Source organism: Peromyscus leucopus, chromosome 13 (genome assembly GCF_004664715.2).
Source record: "Peromyscus leucopus breed LL Stock chromosome 13, UCI_PerLeu_2.1, whole genome shotgun sequence".
NCBI classification, from domain to species: domain Eukaryota; kingdom Metazoa; phylum Chordata; class Mammalia; order Rodentia; family Cricetidae; genus Peromyscus; species Peromyscus leucopus.
Genome location: NC_051074.1, coordinates 13,313,080 through 13,329,235, shown reverse-complemented (window position 1 = coordinate 13,329,235; position 16,156 = coordinate 13,313,080). Strand labels below are relative to the sequence as shown.

The following is a 16,156-nucleotide window of genomic DNA, read 5'->3' as shown; positions in this document are numbered from 1 at the left end:
GCCCTTGTGAGGAAGCCACCTTTCTGTGGCACTCAGTCACCCCTGTAACTGTGAGAGAGAAGCCTGAAGACACAAATTAGACTTCACCGTTCTCCTTCATCTAAAGTACCAGTTAGGTAGAACCCAGTCAATAACCTGGAAGTTAAATGTTGCCTTCTCAATATAATTTATGGAGGGCAGAATCCATAACAATCAGCAAACTAGAAAAAATGTGGAGTGGGCGTCACAAAGGTGAAAGAGATTCTAAACAATACTGTCCCTGACATTGTGAGGAAAGAAAAATTGAGAGGCAAAGAGCTAAGTCATTTCAGGAAAAGGAGGCCCCAGCAGATCTGATCCATAAAGTTTTTTCTCTTGGGAAGAATAGAGACCTTTGTAGGCAGCAGGTTTAAAAATGGAGAAGTGAAATAATTTGCACTATATCTATAGATCAAATTGAGCTTTTGTCAACTAGCTAAAGATTTGTGGCATAAATTATGTAATATATATTTATAGTATAATTTATAATATATGTAATTTATAAATATATGTTTATTATATAATTTTTATATATTTAGATATAAAAATAAACCTAGCACATGTCATTCATAAGTAATATCATTATTTTCTTTCAGAACTGTACCTCCCAATTTAAAGTCACTAAGCATGGGTGTGACTTATACAACTTTGAGATTATTTGGTATGTATTATCAGATATGTTTGGTGTATCTAATTGTTCATATTTATATATAAAACTTGATTATGTATATTTAAAATTACAAGTAAATAATAATGTAAAATAACACAAAAGAAATGAATAGGAGATTGCTTTGAAAACTTTAGGAGCCAATTAAGTACAGAGAAAAAATATGTGAAATAAAAGGCACCCTGTTAAACAAAATATACATTAATTACATTGTATCATCTGGAGCCATGCACTTGGAATGGAAGTATCTTCATCATCTCATACAAGTGACTCTGAGAGATCATACAAAACATCCACATACTCACAGTAATTTCCTGTTTCTTGTATGCTTGTGAAGTCCCTAAATGGAATAAGTTTTTTAAAAATGTTTTCATCACCAATGATTCTTAATGTGATGTTTCTATGGATTTAATTACTACAAGAACAAATTGCATTTTCTGGGGCTTCCAATGCCATTTCAAATCCATGATGGCATTCATTAATTTGCTTGATCTTTTACAGGCCTGTGAAAGTAGTAACAGCTCTTATGAGTTCATGTTTACAACGACTATGTTATGTGTGGAAGACAGTATTTTACCACTCTCCTTTCCATTCTCTGGCTTGTACATTCCTTCAGTCCCCTCTTCTATGATGTCCCGTGAGTCTTTGAAAAGAGGAGGGTCATAGAGATGTCACATATATGGCTGAGCACAGACAGTCAAATATTTTTAGCACTTTGAATAGTAACAGGTCTGTGTTAACACCTGCTGCAATAGGAAGCTTCTCTGATGCAGATCAGAAGCCACACAAATCTATGGACATAAATAGTATTTAGAGTGCAATTTTCCAACATGATCATTTAGAAACACAACATCAATATTTTCTTTTCTAGGTCATACAACATTTGTATGCATGCAGGGATCAGGATATTTATTGGCAAGGTTAATGAACCAATCAATAAAGAGTATTACAGAATTTTAAATAATGTGTTTAGAGGATCGTGTGTGTGTGTGTGTGTGTGTGTGTGTGTGTGTGTGTGTGTGTTGTAAGAAGAAATTATTCTAATCCTAGTCAATAATGTTTTTATGAAGAACTTATAATCATTGACTATTTTATAGGATCCATCCCTGGACCACTAATTTTTCGATTATCAGCAAGTAATTCTTGTATTTACTGGGACATTAATAAATGTGGAGTTAGAGGACGTTGTTGGATCTATAATAAGTCAAAAATGGCCTACATACTGTTGGGATTATGTAAGTGATGGGAATCATATAAATTTAAATAAATAAAATTGATTTTTAGAATTTGCAATTGTTTAGAACAAGGAAGTAATTAATCATGAGTAAATACTTTCATAATTAAATTGTGTAGGAAATATTTTATAAACCTACACTACAGAATTTATGTAAATACTTGTTTTGTTAAGTGGGCTACAGTTCTGCATTATTCTTTAAGAAGGAATGATATTTAGTATGATTCCAGTGCAGAGGTCTCTTCTTACTAGTGCTGATCTTGTTGACAATTACAGTCTCCCTTCTAGCACTTACCTTGACTGCAACACTAAACTTCCTAGTACTCCTTTTCTCTCCAAATGGTACGTTTTTATTTTATCTCCCTCACTTCTTATTTGTTGAAAACCTACATAAGAGATGTCATTAAAATCAAGCCATGGGTTCAATGATCTACTGTCTTGAAATTTTTTTCTGCCAATAAAATTAGTCCACAACTTTTAATTTGGCTCCAGTCAAGATCTTGGGACATAGGCAGAAGGTAGACAAATTCTTTATCAAAACATCACAAGAATGGCTGCTAGACCAGTTGTCTTTACTTCCCTCTGAATATTCATGAACTGTGCTTCCACAGTCCACATTTCTCTCAGCAGTATTGTTTTCCAGGATCCTACTTGAACAACTCATTGGGTTCTGCTTACAGAATTCAATTGCTTTTCTATTTCCCAATTCTAAAGTTTTCACATTTTTTTTCAAAAACCAACACAGTCAAGATCTTCATAGCAATAGCCCACTCTCTGGTACCAAATCAGTTACTTTTCTATTGCTGTGATAAGATACAGTGACTAAAAGTGACTTATGGAAGAGTTTGTTTGATGTATGGTTCCAGAGTGATGAGTGAATCATAGTGGGATGGCATGGGAGCACATGGCAGATATGATAGCAGGAGCAGGAAGCTAAGAGATCGAATCTTCAACTGTAAATATGAAGCAGCAAGAGTAAACTAAAGTTGGGGTAAGGCTGTGAATTCCCAAAGCCTACCCCCAATAAAATATTTCCTCTAGCAAAGCCACCTCCTTTAACAGAGCCATCTGCTGGGGACCAGTGTTCAAATACCTGAGCCTATGGGAGAAATTCTCATTCAAACCACCATAATAGATTACTTTTAAAAGCAGGGGTAGGGGAACAAAAGTAGAAGGGCCAGGTAAGGTGGAGTGGGTTTGGCAAGAGTTAGGAAGATGGGTGGGGGATGAATATGTCAAATGTAATGTGTGAAAATCTGAAAGAATTAATTTTAAAAATTACACTTAAAAGGACCTTAATGGCCCACTTTTAAAAATGTATATACGTTTCACATAGGGATAATGTGTGCTAGGAAAGTAGAGCACTTGCGGCTAAATCCAAAGACTGCATGACACAACAGAAATACTATGATGATACTTTATTTGTATTAAAATGTTATTTGTATGTTAATAAATAAACAAATAAATAAAGTTGCCCAGGGGTCAGAGCTATTAGCAAGCCATAGGAAAGCAGGGCAGTGGTGGCATACGCTTGTAATCCCAGCACTTGGTAGGCAGAGCTAGGTAAGTCTCTGTGTGTTCAGGAATACAGCCAGTATTGGATACACATGCCTTTAATCTCAATACCAATCATAGAAAACCTGGAGGTCTGTACAGACAGGCCGTGACGAGGCAGTCATGTGGTTGGGTTTACAACCGATGAGAAGGCAGAACAAAACACTATAAAAAGACAGACACACAGGAAGTAGCTCTGGTCCAGAGAGGTAAGACCACTGCAGGAGGAAGGGTAAGGTTTTAGCTCTTAGCTCTGACCTCTTGGCTTTCTTTTTTGCATTGGTTCCGTGTTTCTTATTTAATAAGATGGTTGGTTACATCTACAAAATCCATCCTTTTAATGAAGCTGAGGAAACTGTCAGAGTGGAGCAGTGGGGCCTCAACCATGGCTCTAATGCCACATCTACCAACTATGGCCTGAAAATACTAAAGGGGGATGATAGGAAAAGCCTAATTCATAAATGTTAAATCACAGGGCATTTTTGAATGGCATGAGGGAATATGCAACTCTCTTTTGTTCCTTCCAGAATGTAAAATCATCACATCATCCAAGTACCTTATGTAACTGCCAGCCTGTCAGCAGCCATCTTGGCCTTAACGTCCACAGCTGTGGTACTCCAGGACTTGTGTGCAGGTGGCCTTTATATACATAGTAACTGCCCCCAAAGCATGAGAGAAGTGATGCCTGGATATGGTGGAGAAGAATCACTGAGTGCTTCTGTTCAATGAAAGGAGAATAAGCTCCCGTACTTCACTGGAAAACTTATCAGATCAAATTTCTAAGCTCAACTCCTAGAACTTCTTTACCCATGAAACAGTAAAAGAAGGAAAAAGAAAGCCATGCCAACGTAGATATTTTACCTAAAAGTTCAAAAATGATGGACCCAGCACAAGATGAATGCTTAAATTTGAAAAAGTATTTGTGGGTAAAAGACATGGATACAAAGGGTGTTTTAATTTAATTAGTAGCATATTGAACCAAAATAATGTTGTCTGTGTGTTGGTTGTGTGAGTCTGTGCAATTGGTGCTATGTAGTTTCATTTACCCACTGGAGAACCTTGGAATATATTCCCACATGAGGAAGGGATAAAAGATTACTGTAGAGACAGACAACAGAAGACAGTCAGGAAACAGGATATGAACAAAAGACAACCTCAGAAGAAATAAAAATCATCGGAACTAATTAAAAACTCAAAGTTAACAAAGGTAACACCATTTAGTCAGTTTATCAATATGCAGCAGTTGATGAATGGATAACAACAATTGGTCATTACATACCAAAGATAATATTCTGCCCTAAAAAAGAAGAAAAACTCATCTCTTTGACAATATGGATAAACCAGATAGATATCATGTATATTATTATTCCATTTTGATTGCTATTTAAAAAAAAAAAAAACAGTTGAAACTTGGTGTTTCATAATGAAAAGAATTTATTTAGTCCACAGTTTGGGAGCTTCAAATTACAAATAGGATTACCACTTGTAAGGGCCTTTTGGCTGCATCAGATCATGGTACTTGACCTAATGTCTGGAACCTGTGTGTTAGAGAGCTATCACATTAAGAGACAGGAAGCTAGAAAATCCAGAGCTTAGGCTCAATGCTACCATGGGAAGTAATCAAGGTCAATTACTTAGAATATTCATATTACTAGTGTTCTCTATGAGTCTCCCACTGTGCCCTACTTCTTACAAGAGTCATCACCACGATTTTAGTATGACACGGTCAAGCTTCCAATGCATGAACATCTAATCTGCAGCAATCCATCCCTGGCCTCTGAGACCCATGACCTCCTAATGTAAAATATAGTAATTCTATCCTCATAGTGACAAGGCCTCTTTAGCATCCCTGCAAAGTTCAAAATCACAGGTTCATCTGAGAACCGTGGAAAGCACTTTCAGATATGAGCTGTTTTTTTTTTTTTTTTTTAAATAATGTCTACAAAGTAGAAGTGTGACAAGCACAGGGTAGGCATATTTAGTCCAAAGGGAGATGGCAGGAGGTGGAGAAGAGTACTGAGACCAGAATGAAGAGTGAAATCTGTCACAGCAGATACTGAATCTTAAAACTCCAAACCTGATCTCCATGAACACTGTGGCGAAGAGTGGTCCCCTCAGGCAGCCTTTGCCTGTGATTTTGAAGATCCTGCAGAACCCACAGTTTCTCTTTTGATCTGCCTTCGCATTCTGCTTACAACTTTCTCTGATGCTGCTTAGTATTGCTAAGTGTCCTGGCTGTCTATTGTCTACTCCAGAGGTCCACCTCCAAAGCTAAACTTGGACTTGCCCTATTAGGCCTGTTTATGTGGGCTCCAACCTTGCCCAGATTTCGTGCTGGTCTCCCTGGCTTCCTTTCGAGAATCTTGTTGAAGCTGTCAGGATCCCAAAACACTTGGCATTTTGCTCCTCTGGACAACTAGTTCCACTTTGTAAGATGTGCTTCCAACATGAGCATTGGTACTTAAGTTTGAGCCAAGGCTACTTAGTGGTGCTTGCTTGGAAGCAAGGAAGGAAAGTTTCGCTAAGCAGCAAGCCTGTTCCGAGTGACAAAGCACAGCCATTGAAGAATCGAAGGGGCAGACTTCTGGTGCCAAGGGCATTTTCAAAGGGTTCTGAAATGTTCTGAAGGTCTGTTTTCATTGTTCGGATGCACAAGGATCCACTCCTGTTTCGTCACACTAATCTCATTAGCAAGTGCGTACTGGGCCACACTTACAGTTTCTCCTTCCAAACATTTGGTCTTGCTCTTTCCTGACCAGGCTATGAACTCACCAGATCTTTCCATTGTGTTTCCTTTTGTTCAACTGTGATTCTGAATAAAAACAGCCAGTGTTTAGTCCTACAGTTTGGTTGTTTCAATTTCTGCCCTCTCAGAATTAAGTGCGTGTCTTGATATTTCTCTGCACTCTTTTGTTCTACACAATCATTCCATTTCAGTGTTTGTAAGACTACAACAGAATGCTCCAGTCACAGGTTCCTCTGGGATAAAAGTGTGGTTTTGCACCTCTTGATAACATCTGCTATGGAAAATGTACTCAAAGCAGACTCCATGCCACTGTCGTGATGTTTTCCCCCACTTTGGATGTTAATTTTTATTTCTTTAAACATAGAAATTTTTAGTGTATTGTCTGAACTTTTTCTATTGATGTCAGATGAGTTCCTTACTAACACTACACTCTTCAAAGAAGCACAACTAAATGCATTTTTCATAATTTCTCATTCTTCTCTCAAACTGTGCTTTCAAAAGAACATTACAGACATTCATTGCTTATAATTTTCATTGTACAATTACAACTGTATCACAGGTAACTATACCTTTGAGGTAATATCCCTTAAAATATATGAAATATTTGATAAGTGGAAAACACTCATTCATGTTTCTTGTCTTGTGATATAGCTGTGATAGATGACTGGTATTGTTTTGCTACAACATTTTCACTCTAATTTAGAGGGGCTTTTTGTTTGTGAATTTTGATTATTTTTATGTAACACTTGTAATTTTTAGAAATTTGAAACTATAAAAACAATTGCATTTTCTGTAAATTAATGTTTATGTGTGGAAAGTGATCAATATTTCAAACACTAAAGCTGCTTAAAGCTTTAAGCAAGCTTCAGCTTTTATTGACAAATAAATTTGAAAATATAATTCACTGATGTGTTTTCAAATCAATATAGTTCATAAATTGATAAAACATTATCTCTTAAAGGTTATCTGAGGAATATGAGAAATTTTGTAAGAATAATAAAATATTTAATTTAACATAACTTTCTAATATTAATTTTATTTTATAATTGGGAATTAACTAATACTTTCAGCAATAAAGTACATCTTTTCTTCAGGTAAATGGCATTCTTTTAAAAACTTTTGTTAAAAATACAGTTACATTATAAGTACTAATTTTTTTAAATTCAGGTACTGCTTGCAAATTGGCGACAACCTTCCTTGTTCTTTCTGCACTTCTTAAATATGATGTCATAGTAGCTGAAAATGCTGAAGATATGGACCTGCCTGAAAATAAAAGAAAAGGAACTAAGAAAAGAAAAAATTATTTCTGATTTCTTCATTGGTAAGAATTTTATATTTTCCATTTGTCAATGGAATATCATGTTGATAACTTTTAAAACAATAATAGTGATATACTTACATTTTAATATATGCTTTATATGATTCCTACAAGTTTTATTATGAGCATAAAAATATAGTCTGTTTTAAGATTGCCGAAGGTATTTGAAACATGTACTTAATACATTTTTTTACTCATAAAAAATCCCGGGTACATGCCTTTAATCCCAGCACAGGGTGGCAGAAGCAGGCAAATCTCTGAGTTCCAGGCCAGCCTGGTCTACAAAGTAAGTTCCAGGACAGCCAGAGCTGCACAAAGAAACTGTTTCCAAAAAGCAGAAAAAACAAAAAACAAAGTATGCTGACTCAAAGTATACACACAGAGAGAATCCCATTGTATGATTTGAATTATGTAAAGTATCTAAAAATTTATAGCAAAAAAAGGGGGGGGAGGTGACATTTAAAAGCACTGGCTGCTCTTCCAGAGGTCCTGAGTTCAACTCTCAGCAGCCACATCTTACAACCATCTATAATGGGATCTGATGCCCTCTTCTGTCATGTAGGAGTACAAGCAGATAGAGCAGTCATACACGTAAAATAAATAAATCTTAAAAATATTGTAGGTCTTTTTTTTCTGTTTATTTAAAACAGATTCTTTTCTTATACAATATATTGTGATTACAGTTTCTCCTCCAGCTACTTCTTCCAGATCCTCCCCACCTCCCTTCCAGACCAGTTGCACTCTTTTTCCATCTGTCATTAGAAAAGAATAGGCTTCTAGCCGGTTACAACTGAACATGACAAAACAAAATATAAAAAGATAAAACAAAGACCACTTCGAGTTGGACAAGGCAGCCCAACAGAAGGAAAAGAGACCCAGAGCAGGCACAAGAATCAGAGACCTGTTCCTTCAAATACTCAGGAGTCCCATAAAAACAATAAGCTGAAAGTTATAATGCATAAGCAGAGGACCTGGTGCAGATCCATGTAGGCCCTGTGCTTGCTGCTTCAGTCGCTGGGAGGTCATATTAATTAGCCTTGCCAGTTGTTTCAGAGAGTCTTGTTCTCCTAGTGTCTTCCATTCCCTCTGGATCTTACATTCTTTCCTCCTCCTCCTCTTCTGTCAGTTTTCCTGAGGAGAGGGATGTGATGGAAACATCACATTTAAAGCTGTATGTCCCAAGAACTCTTTCTCTGCATAATGTCTGGCTGTGGGTCTGAGCATCTGTTCCTGTCCTCTGCGTGAGGGAGCTTCTCTGATGATGGCTGCGTAAGGCACTGGTCTTTGAGTATAGCAGAATATTATAAGGGGTCATTTTACTGAATTCTTTTTAGAGCAGTAGTGTTTGGTTTTATCCTAGGTCTCTGATCTATCTAGTGTCTGGTTCTTGGTTATCTAAGCAGTGTTGGGTATGAGTCCTGGCTTATGGAGTGGGCCTTAAGTCAAATCACACATTTGTTGGCTACTCCCATGAGTTCTGTACCATCGGTTCCCTAGCATATCTTGCATTTTGGACACATTGTGAGTCAAAGGTTTGGTGGCTTGGTTGGTGTTTAAATCTCTTTTTTTTGGTAGCATGCAGAGTACTTTCCCACACCCAAGAGAGTAGGATGTAGGTGCTACATGTAGGCACCTGCTGGACTTCTCCATGTTCAGTGAGTGATGTGGGTGTCGTCGTCAGCAATGGAGCCCTGCTGTCAGTTTGTTAAGAGAGACCCATTGTCTTAGCAGAAGCCTGGGTTGTTTGGAGATTTCCATTAGCCTTCTTCAGCCCACAACTCAATCAGATGCAGCACAGTCCTGCTACTGGAAGCCTTATTTGAGACGAGATGTTCTTTTCTACTCCGTCTCCCCCATTATTAGGGGACCTCATTTGGATTACCTTCATATATGCTAGGGAGTTTTGATTGCCATAGGTTTCCATACCATCCCTCAAATGACCATCAATTCCAGCTGTCTCTCCTCACATTATCTCCTTTAGCCAGATCTCTTCTCCCACTTCCTGTTTTATCCTCCTTTTCCCATCCCTACTCACCTCCAGTCCACCCATAAAATCTACTCTGTTTTCCTCTTCTAGGGAGATCCATGTGTTCCCCCCTTTCCTTTCCTCTCTATATAAATTCTCTCTGGGTCTATGGAATGTAGGTTGATTATCATTTATTTAATGGTTAATATCCACATACAAATGAATACATACCATGTTTACCTTTCTGGGTCCAAGTTACTTCACTCGGGATTATTTTTATACTATCCATTTGCCTGAAAATTTAATGATGCCATTTTTTTCAACAGCTGATTAATACTCCATTGTGTATATGTAATACACTTCTTTATCCATTCTTTTATTGAAGACCATCTAGGTTGTTTCCAGTTTCTGGCTATTAAGAATAAAGTAGAATAAATTCCTGGTTGAGGAAATGTCTGTGGTAGGATGAAGTGTCCTTTGGGCATATATGCCCAAAAGTGGTATAGCTGAATCATGAGGTAGATCGATTTTCATCTTTCTGGGTGACTACCATATGGATTTCCATAGTGGCTGTACAAGTTTGCACTCCCACCAGAAATGTAGGAATGTTCCCCTTTTTTCACATCCTCAAGAGCTTGTGCTGTCAGCCATTCTCATTCTTGTGCTGTCATGGAATCTCAGAGTTGTATTGATTTGCATTTCCCCTGATGGCTAGGCATGTTGAACATTTCTTTTAAGTATTTCTCAGCCATCTTAGTTTCCTCTAATAAGAATTCTCTGTTTAGATCTGTACCTCATTTTTAATTATATTATTTAGGGTTTTGATACTTAGTTTCTTGAGTTCTTTATATATTTTGATATTAGTCCTCCATTGGATGTGGAGTTGGTAAAAAAAAAAAAAAAAAGAAAGAAAGAAAGAAAAAATCCCATTATTTAGGCTGATGCATTGTCCAAATGAAGGTGTCCTTTGCCTTACAGAAATTTTTCCGTTTCATGAGGTTCCATTTATTAATTGTGATCTTAGTGCCTGAGCTACTTGTCTTCTGTTCAGGAAGTTGTCTCCTGTGTCAGTGTGTTGAAGCTCCCTTTCTTTTCTGTCAGGTTCAGTGTATCTGGCCTTACGTTGAAGTTTTTGATCCATTTGGAGTTTTTATGTGCAGGGTAATAAGTATAGATCTACTTTCATTTTCTACATGTAGACATCCAGTTTGAACAGCACTATTCATTGAAAATGCTTTGTTTTTTCCAGTTGTATTTCTGGCTTCTTTATCAAAAATCAGGTATCCATAGATGGGGTGATTTATATCTGGGACTTCAGTTAGATTCCATTGATCAATATGTCTTTTTATGCCAATACCATGTGATTTTTATTACTATAGCTGTAGTATAATTTGATATTGGAAATGGCGAGGTCTCCAGCAGTTCTTTATTGTTAGAATTGTTTTAGTTATCCTGGGTTTTTTGTTTTCCATATGAAGCTGAGAATTCTTCACAAGTTCTGTGAAGAATTGTTTTAGAATTTTGATGGAGATTGCATTGAATCCATAGATTGCTTTTGGTAGGAAGGCCATTTTAATGATGTTAATCCTACCAATATATGATCATGGGAGATCTTTTCATCTTCTCATATCTCCTTCAAATTCTTTCTTCAAAAACCTGAAATTTTTAATCTTATGAATCTGTCATTTGTTTAATTAGAGTTACCCAAAGATATTTTATATTATGGGAGGCTATTGTGAAAGGTGTTATTTCCCTGATTTCTTTCTCAGTTTATTTATCATTGGTGTATAGAAGAGCTACTGTTTTTTTTTTTTTTCAGTTAATCTTGTATCCAGCCACTTTACTGTAGGTGTTTATCAGCTTTAGGAAATACCTGGTGGAATTTTTAGGGTCACCTGTGTATACTATCATGTCTTCTGCAAATAATGATGCTTTCACTTCTGCCTTTCCAATTTGTATTCCTTTGATCTCCTTCCATTGTCTTATTGCTTTAGCTAAGACTTCAGTTATTATATTAAATGTGTATTGGGGAAGTGGACAACCTTCATGTTCCTGGTTTTAGTATATTTGCTTTAAGTTACTCTCCATTTAATTTCCCTTTATTGTCTTGAATTATGTCCCTTGTATCTCTATTCTCTCCATGACTTTTAATGTAAAGGGGTATTGGATTTTGTCAAAGGCCTTTTCCACATCTAATGAGATGATCATGAGTTTTTATTTTAATTTCAATTTGTTTATATGGTGGATTACATTATTTATTTTTGTACATTGAACTACTCCTGTATCTCAGGGAAGAAGCCTATTTGACCATGATGGATGATCTTTCTGTTGTGTTCCTAGATTTGGTTTGCAAGTATTATATTGAATATTTTTTCATCTATGTCCATAAGGGAAACTGCTCTATAATTCTTTCTTTTTAGAATCTTTATGTGTCTGCTGTTGTGTCTCCGGTCTTCTTTCTTTCGTTAATTTGGATATCCTCTTTTGTCTTTTTAATTAGTTTCAATGAGGGTTTGTCTATTTGTTCATTTTTTTTCAAAGAACCAACTCATTGCTTCATTGATTTGTCGTGTTCTCTTTGTTTCCATTTTGTTGGTTTCAGACCTGAGTTTGATTATTTATTTCCATTTACTCCTCTTAGTTGTGATTGCGTCTTTTTTTCTAGAGCTTTCAGGTATTGTTTTAAGTTGCTAGTATAAGATCTCTTCAGTTTTTTTTTTAAGTAGGTGCTTGGTGCCATGAATTTACTTCTTAGAAGCATGTCCATTGTGTCTCATTAGTTTGAGAATACTATGTATTCATTTTCATTGTGTAGTGGTTTGAAAGAATATGGCGCCCTTAGGGAGTGACACTATGAGTAAGTATGGTCTTGTTGGAGGAACTGTTTCACTATGGGCATGGGCTTTGAGGTCATACAAGCTTAAGCCAGGTTTCAACACTTAGTCTTCCCTTCTACTGCCTTCAGACCAAGATGTAGAACTCTCAGCTCCTTATCCAGCACCATGTTTGCCTGCATGCTGCCATGTTTCCCAACATGACAGTAATGGACTAAACCTCTGAAACTGTAAGTCAGCACCAATGAAATGCCCCACAGCAATAGAAACCCTACCTAAGACACTCTCAATTATAGAAAATCTTCAATTCCTTTCTTAGTTCTGTCTTGGCCATTTTTTTTTTCCGTAGAAAGTCGTTCAGTTTCCAGGGTTTGAAAGATTTCTGTTGTCGATATCCAGTTTTAATCCATGGTGGTATGAGAGGATGCAGGGAGTTATTTTAGTTTTCTTGTATCTGGTGAGACTTGCTTTGTGTCCAAGTATATGGCAAATTTTGGAGAGAGTTCCATCAGGAGCAGAGAAGAGGGTATATTCTTTTCGTTTGAGGTGAAATGTTATATAAGTATCTGTAAGGAGCATTTGGTTCATAATTTCTTTTTTATTATTATTAAGAGATTTTCTATTCATTTTACATACTAACCATAGATTCCCCTGTCCTCCCTCCTCCTGCCCCCCAGCATTCCTCCCCAACCCCCCCTTCCCATCTCCTCCAAGGCAAGGTCTCCCATGGGGAGTCAGCAGAGCCTGGTACATTCAGTTGAGGCAGGTTGAAGCCCCTCCACCTTGCACCAAGGCTGTGCAAAGTGTCTCACCATAGGCACTAGGCTCCAAAAAGCCGGCTAATGCACTAGGGATGGGTTCTGATCCCACTGCCTGGGGGACCCTTAAACAGTTCAAGCTAAACAACTGTCTCTCCTATCCAGAGGGCCTCGTCCAGTACCATGGGGGCTCCTCAGCTATTGGTCCACAGTTCATGGGTTTCTAATGGTTTGGCTAGTTGTCTCTGTACTTTTTCCCATCATGGTCTCAATGTCTCTTGCTCATAGAATCCCTCCTCTCTCTCAGTGATTGGACTCCTGGAGTGCAGATTGGCACCAGGCCATGGATCTCTGCATCTGCTTCCATCAGTCACTGGATGAAGGCTCTATGATGACAGGGTATTCATGGCTGAATACCCTGTCATCTGATCATCAGAGTAGGCCAGTTCAGGCACCCTCTCAACTATTGCTGGTAGTCTATGGTGGGCTCATCCTTGTGGATTCCTGGGAACTTTCCTAGCAATCTGTTTCTCCCTATTCTCATGATGCCTTCATTTATCACGGTATCTCTTTATTTGCTCTCCTACTCTGTCCCTGTTCCAGCTTGAACCTCCCATTCCCCAAAGTTCTCATTCCCCATCCATTGCCCTCCATTACCCTGCCCCAATCCCAGTTTGCTCATGTAGATCTCATCTATTTCTCCTTTGCTGGGCGATCCATGTGTCTTTTCTAGGGTCCTCCTTACAAGCTAGCCTCCCTGGAGCTATAGGTTACAGTCTGGTTATCCTTTGCTTTACATCTAGTATCCACTTATGAGTGAGTACATACCATGTTTATCCTTCTGCATCTGGGTTACTGCACTCAGGATGATACTTTCTAGTTCCATCCATTTGCCTGCAAATTTCATGCTGTAATTGTTTTTCTCTGCTGAGTAGTACTCAGTATAAAGAAATATGTACCACATTTTCTTTATACATTCTTCAGTTGAGGGGCATCTAGGTTGTTCCCAGGTTTCAGCTATTACAAAAAATGCTGCTATGAACATTGTTAATCATGTGTCCTTGTGGGTTCCGGCTATTACAAATAATGCTGCTATGAACATTGTTAATCTTGTGTCCTTGTGGTGTGATTGAACATTCCTTGGGTATATGCCCAAGAGTGGTACAGCTGGATCTTGAGGAAGAGGTATTCCCAATTTTCTGTAAAAACCACCATACTGATTTGCAGAGTGGCTGTAAAAGTTTGCATTCCTACCAACAGTGTAGGAGTGTTCCCCTTGCTCCACATCCTCTCCAACCTAAGCTGTCTTCAGGGTTTTTTATCTTAGCCATTCTGACAGGTGTAATATGATATTTTAGAGTCATTTTGATTTGCATTTCCCTGATGACTAAGGATGTTGAGCAATTCCTTAAATGTCTTCCAGCCATTTGAGATTCTTCTGTTGAGAATTCTCTGTTTATCTCTGTAGTCTATTTTTTAATTGGATTGTTAGGTATTTTGATGGCTAGTTTCTTGAGTTCTTTATATATTCTAGATATCAGCCCTCTGTCAGATGTGGGGCTGATGGAGATATTTTCCCATTCTGTAGGCTGTTGTTTTGTCTTATTGACCATGTCCTTTGCCCTACAAAAGCTTCTCAGTTTCAAGAGGTCCCATTTATCAATTGTTGCTCTCAGTGTCTGTGCTACTGGTGTTATATTTAGAAAGTGATCTCCAGTGCCAATGTGTTCAAGACCACTTCATGCTTTCTCTTCTATCAGGTTCAGTGTATTTATGTTGAGGTCTTGATCCACTTGGACTTGAGTTTTCTGCATGGTGATAGGTGTGGATCTACTTGCAATCTTTTACATGTTAACATCCAGTTATGCCAGCACCATTTGTTGAAGATGCTTTCTTTTTTTCCATTGTACAGTTTTGGCTTCTTTGTAAAAAATCAGGTGTTCATATGTGTTCAGATTAATGTCAGGGTCTTCAATTTGATTCTGTTGATCCACATGCCAGTTTTTATGCCAGTACCAAGCTGTTCTTATTACTGTAGATCTATAGTAGAGCTTGAAGTCAGGGATTATGATGCTTACAGAAGTTTCTTTATTGTACAGGATTCTTTTAGCTATCCTGCATTTTTTGTTTTGCCATATGAAGTTACATATTGTTCTTTTCAAGTCTGTGAAGAATTGTGTTGGGATTTTGATGGGGATTGCATTGAATATGTAAATTGCTTTTGGTAAGATTGCCATTTTTACTATGTTAATTCTGTCGATCCATGAGCATGGAAGAGCTTTCTATTTTCTGAGATATTCTTCAATTTCTTTCTTCAGAGACTTAAAGTTCTTATCATGCAGGTCTTTCACTTGCTTAGTTAGAGTTACCCCAAGGTATTTTATATTATTTGTGGCTATTGTAAAGGGTGATGTTTCTTTTTTTTCTTTCTCAGCCTGGTTATCATTTGTATATAGGAGGGCTACTGATTTTTTTTAGTTAATCTTGTACCTTGCCACCTTACTGGAGGAGTTTATCAGCTGTAGGAGTTCCCTGGTAGAATTTTTGGTGTCACTTATGTACACTATCATATTGTCTGCAAATAGAGAAAGTTTGACTTCTTCCTTTACAATTTCTATCCCTTTGATCTCTTTTTGCTGTCTTATTGCTCTAGCTAGAATTTCAAGTACTATATTGAATAAAGATGTGGAGAGTGGACAGCCTTCTCTTGTTCCTGATTTTAGTGGAATCACTGAGTTTCTCTCCATTTAATTTGAAGTTGGCTGTTGGCTTACTGTAAATTGCCTTTATTATGTTTAGGTGTGTTCCTTGTATTCTTGATCTCTCTAGGACCTTTATCATGAAGGGGTGTTGGATTTTGTCAAAGTCTTTTTCAGCATCTAATGAAATGATTATGTGGTTTTTTTTCTTTCAACTTGTTTATTTGGTGTATTACATTGACAGATTTTCATATGTTGAACCATCCTTGCATCCCTGTGATGAAGCCATGGTGGATATTTTTTTATGTGTTCTTGGATTCAGTTTGCCAAATTTTGTTGAGTATTTTTGCATCAATGTTCAT

General features: G+C 37.4%; 1 protein-coding gene across 1 annotated transcript in view; it reads left to right on the top strand.

Moving 5' to 3' along the window:
- The window catches only part of LOC114699788 (solute carrier organic anion transporter family member 6A1-like), an 83,859-nt gene that overhangs the window by 60,689 nt on the left and 7,014 nt on the right, over nucleotides 1-16,156 (top strand). The window contains exons 11-13 of the mRNA XM_037210154.1: nucleotides 615-679; nucleotides 1,783-1,920; nucleotides 7,387-7,540. Of these exons, the coding sequence (XP_037066049.1) occupies nucleotides 615-679; nucleotides 1,783-1,920; nucleotides 7,387-7,529 (346 nt within the window). The 3' untranslated portion in view covers nucleotides 7,530-7,540. The remainder of the gene's footprint in view (nucleotides 1-614; nucleotides 680-1,782; nucleotides 1,921-7,386; nucleotides 7,541-16,156) is intronic.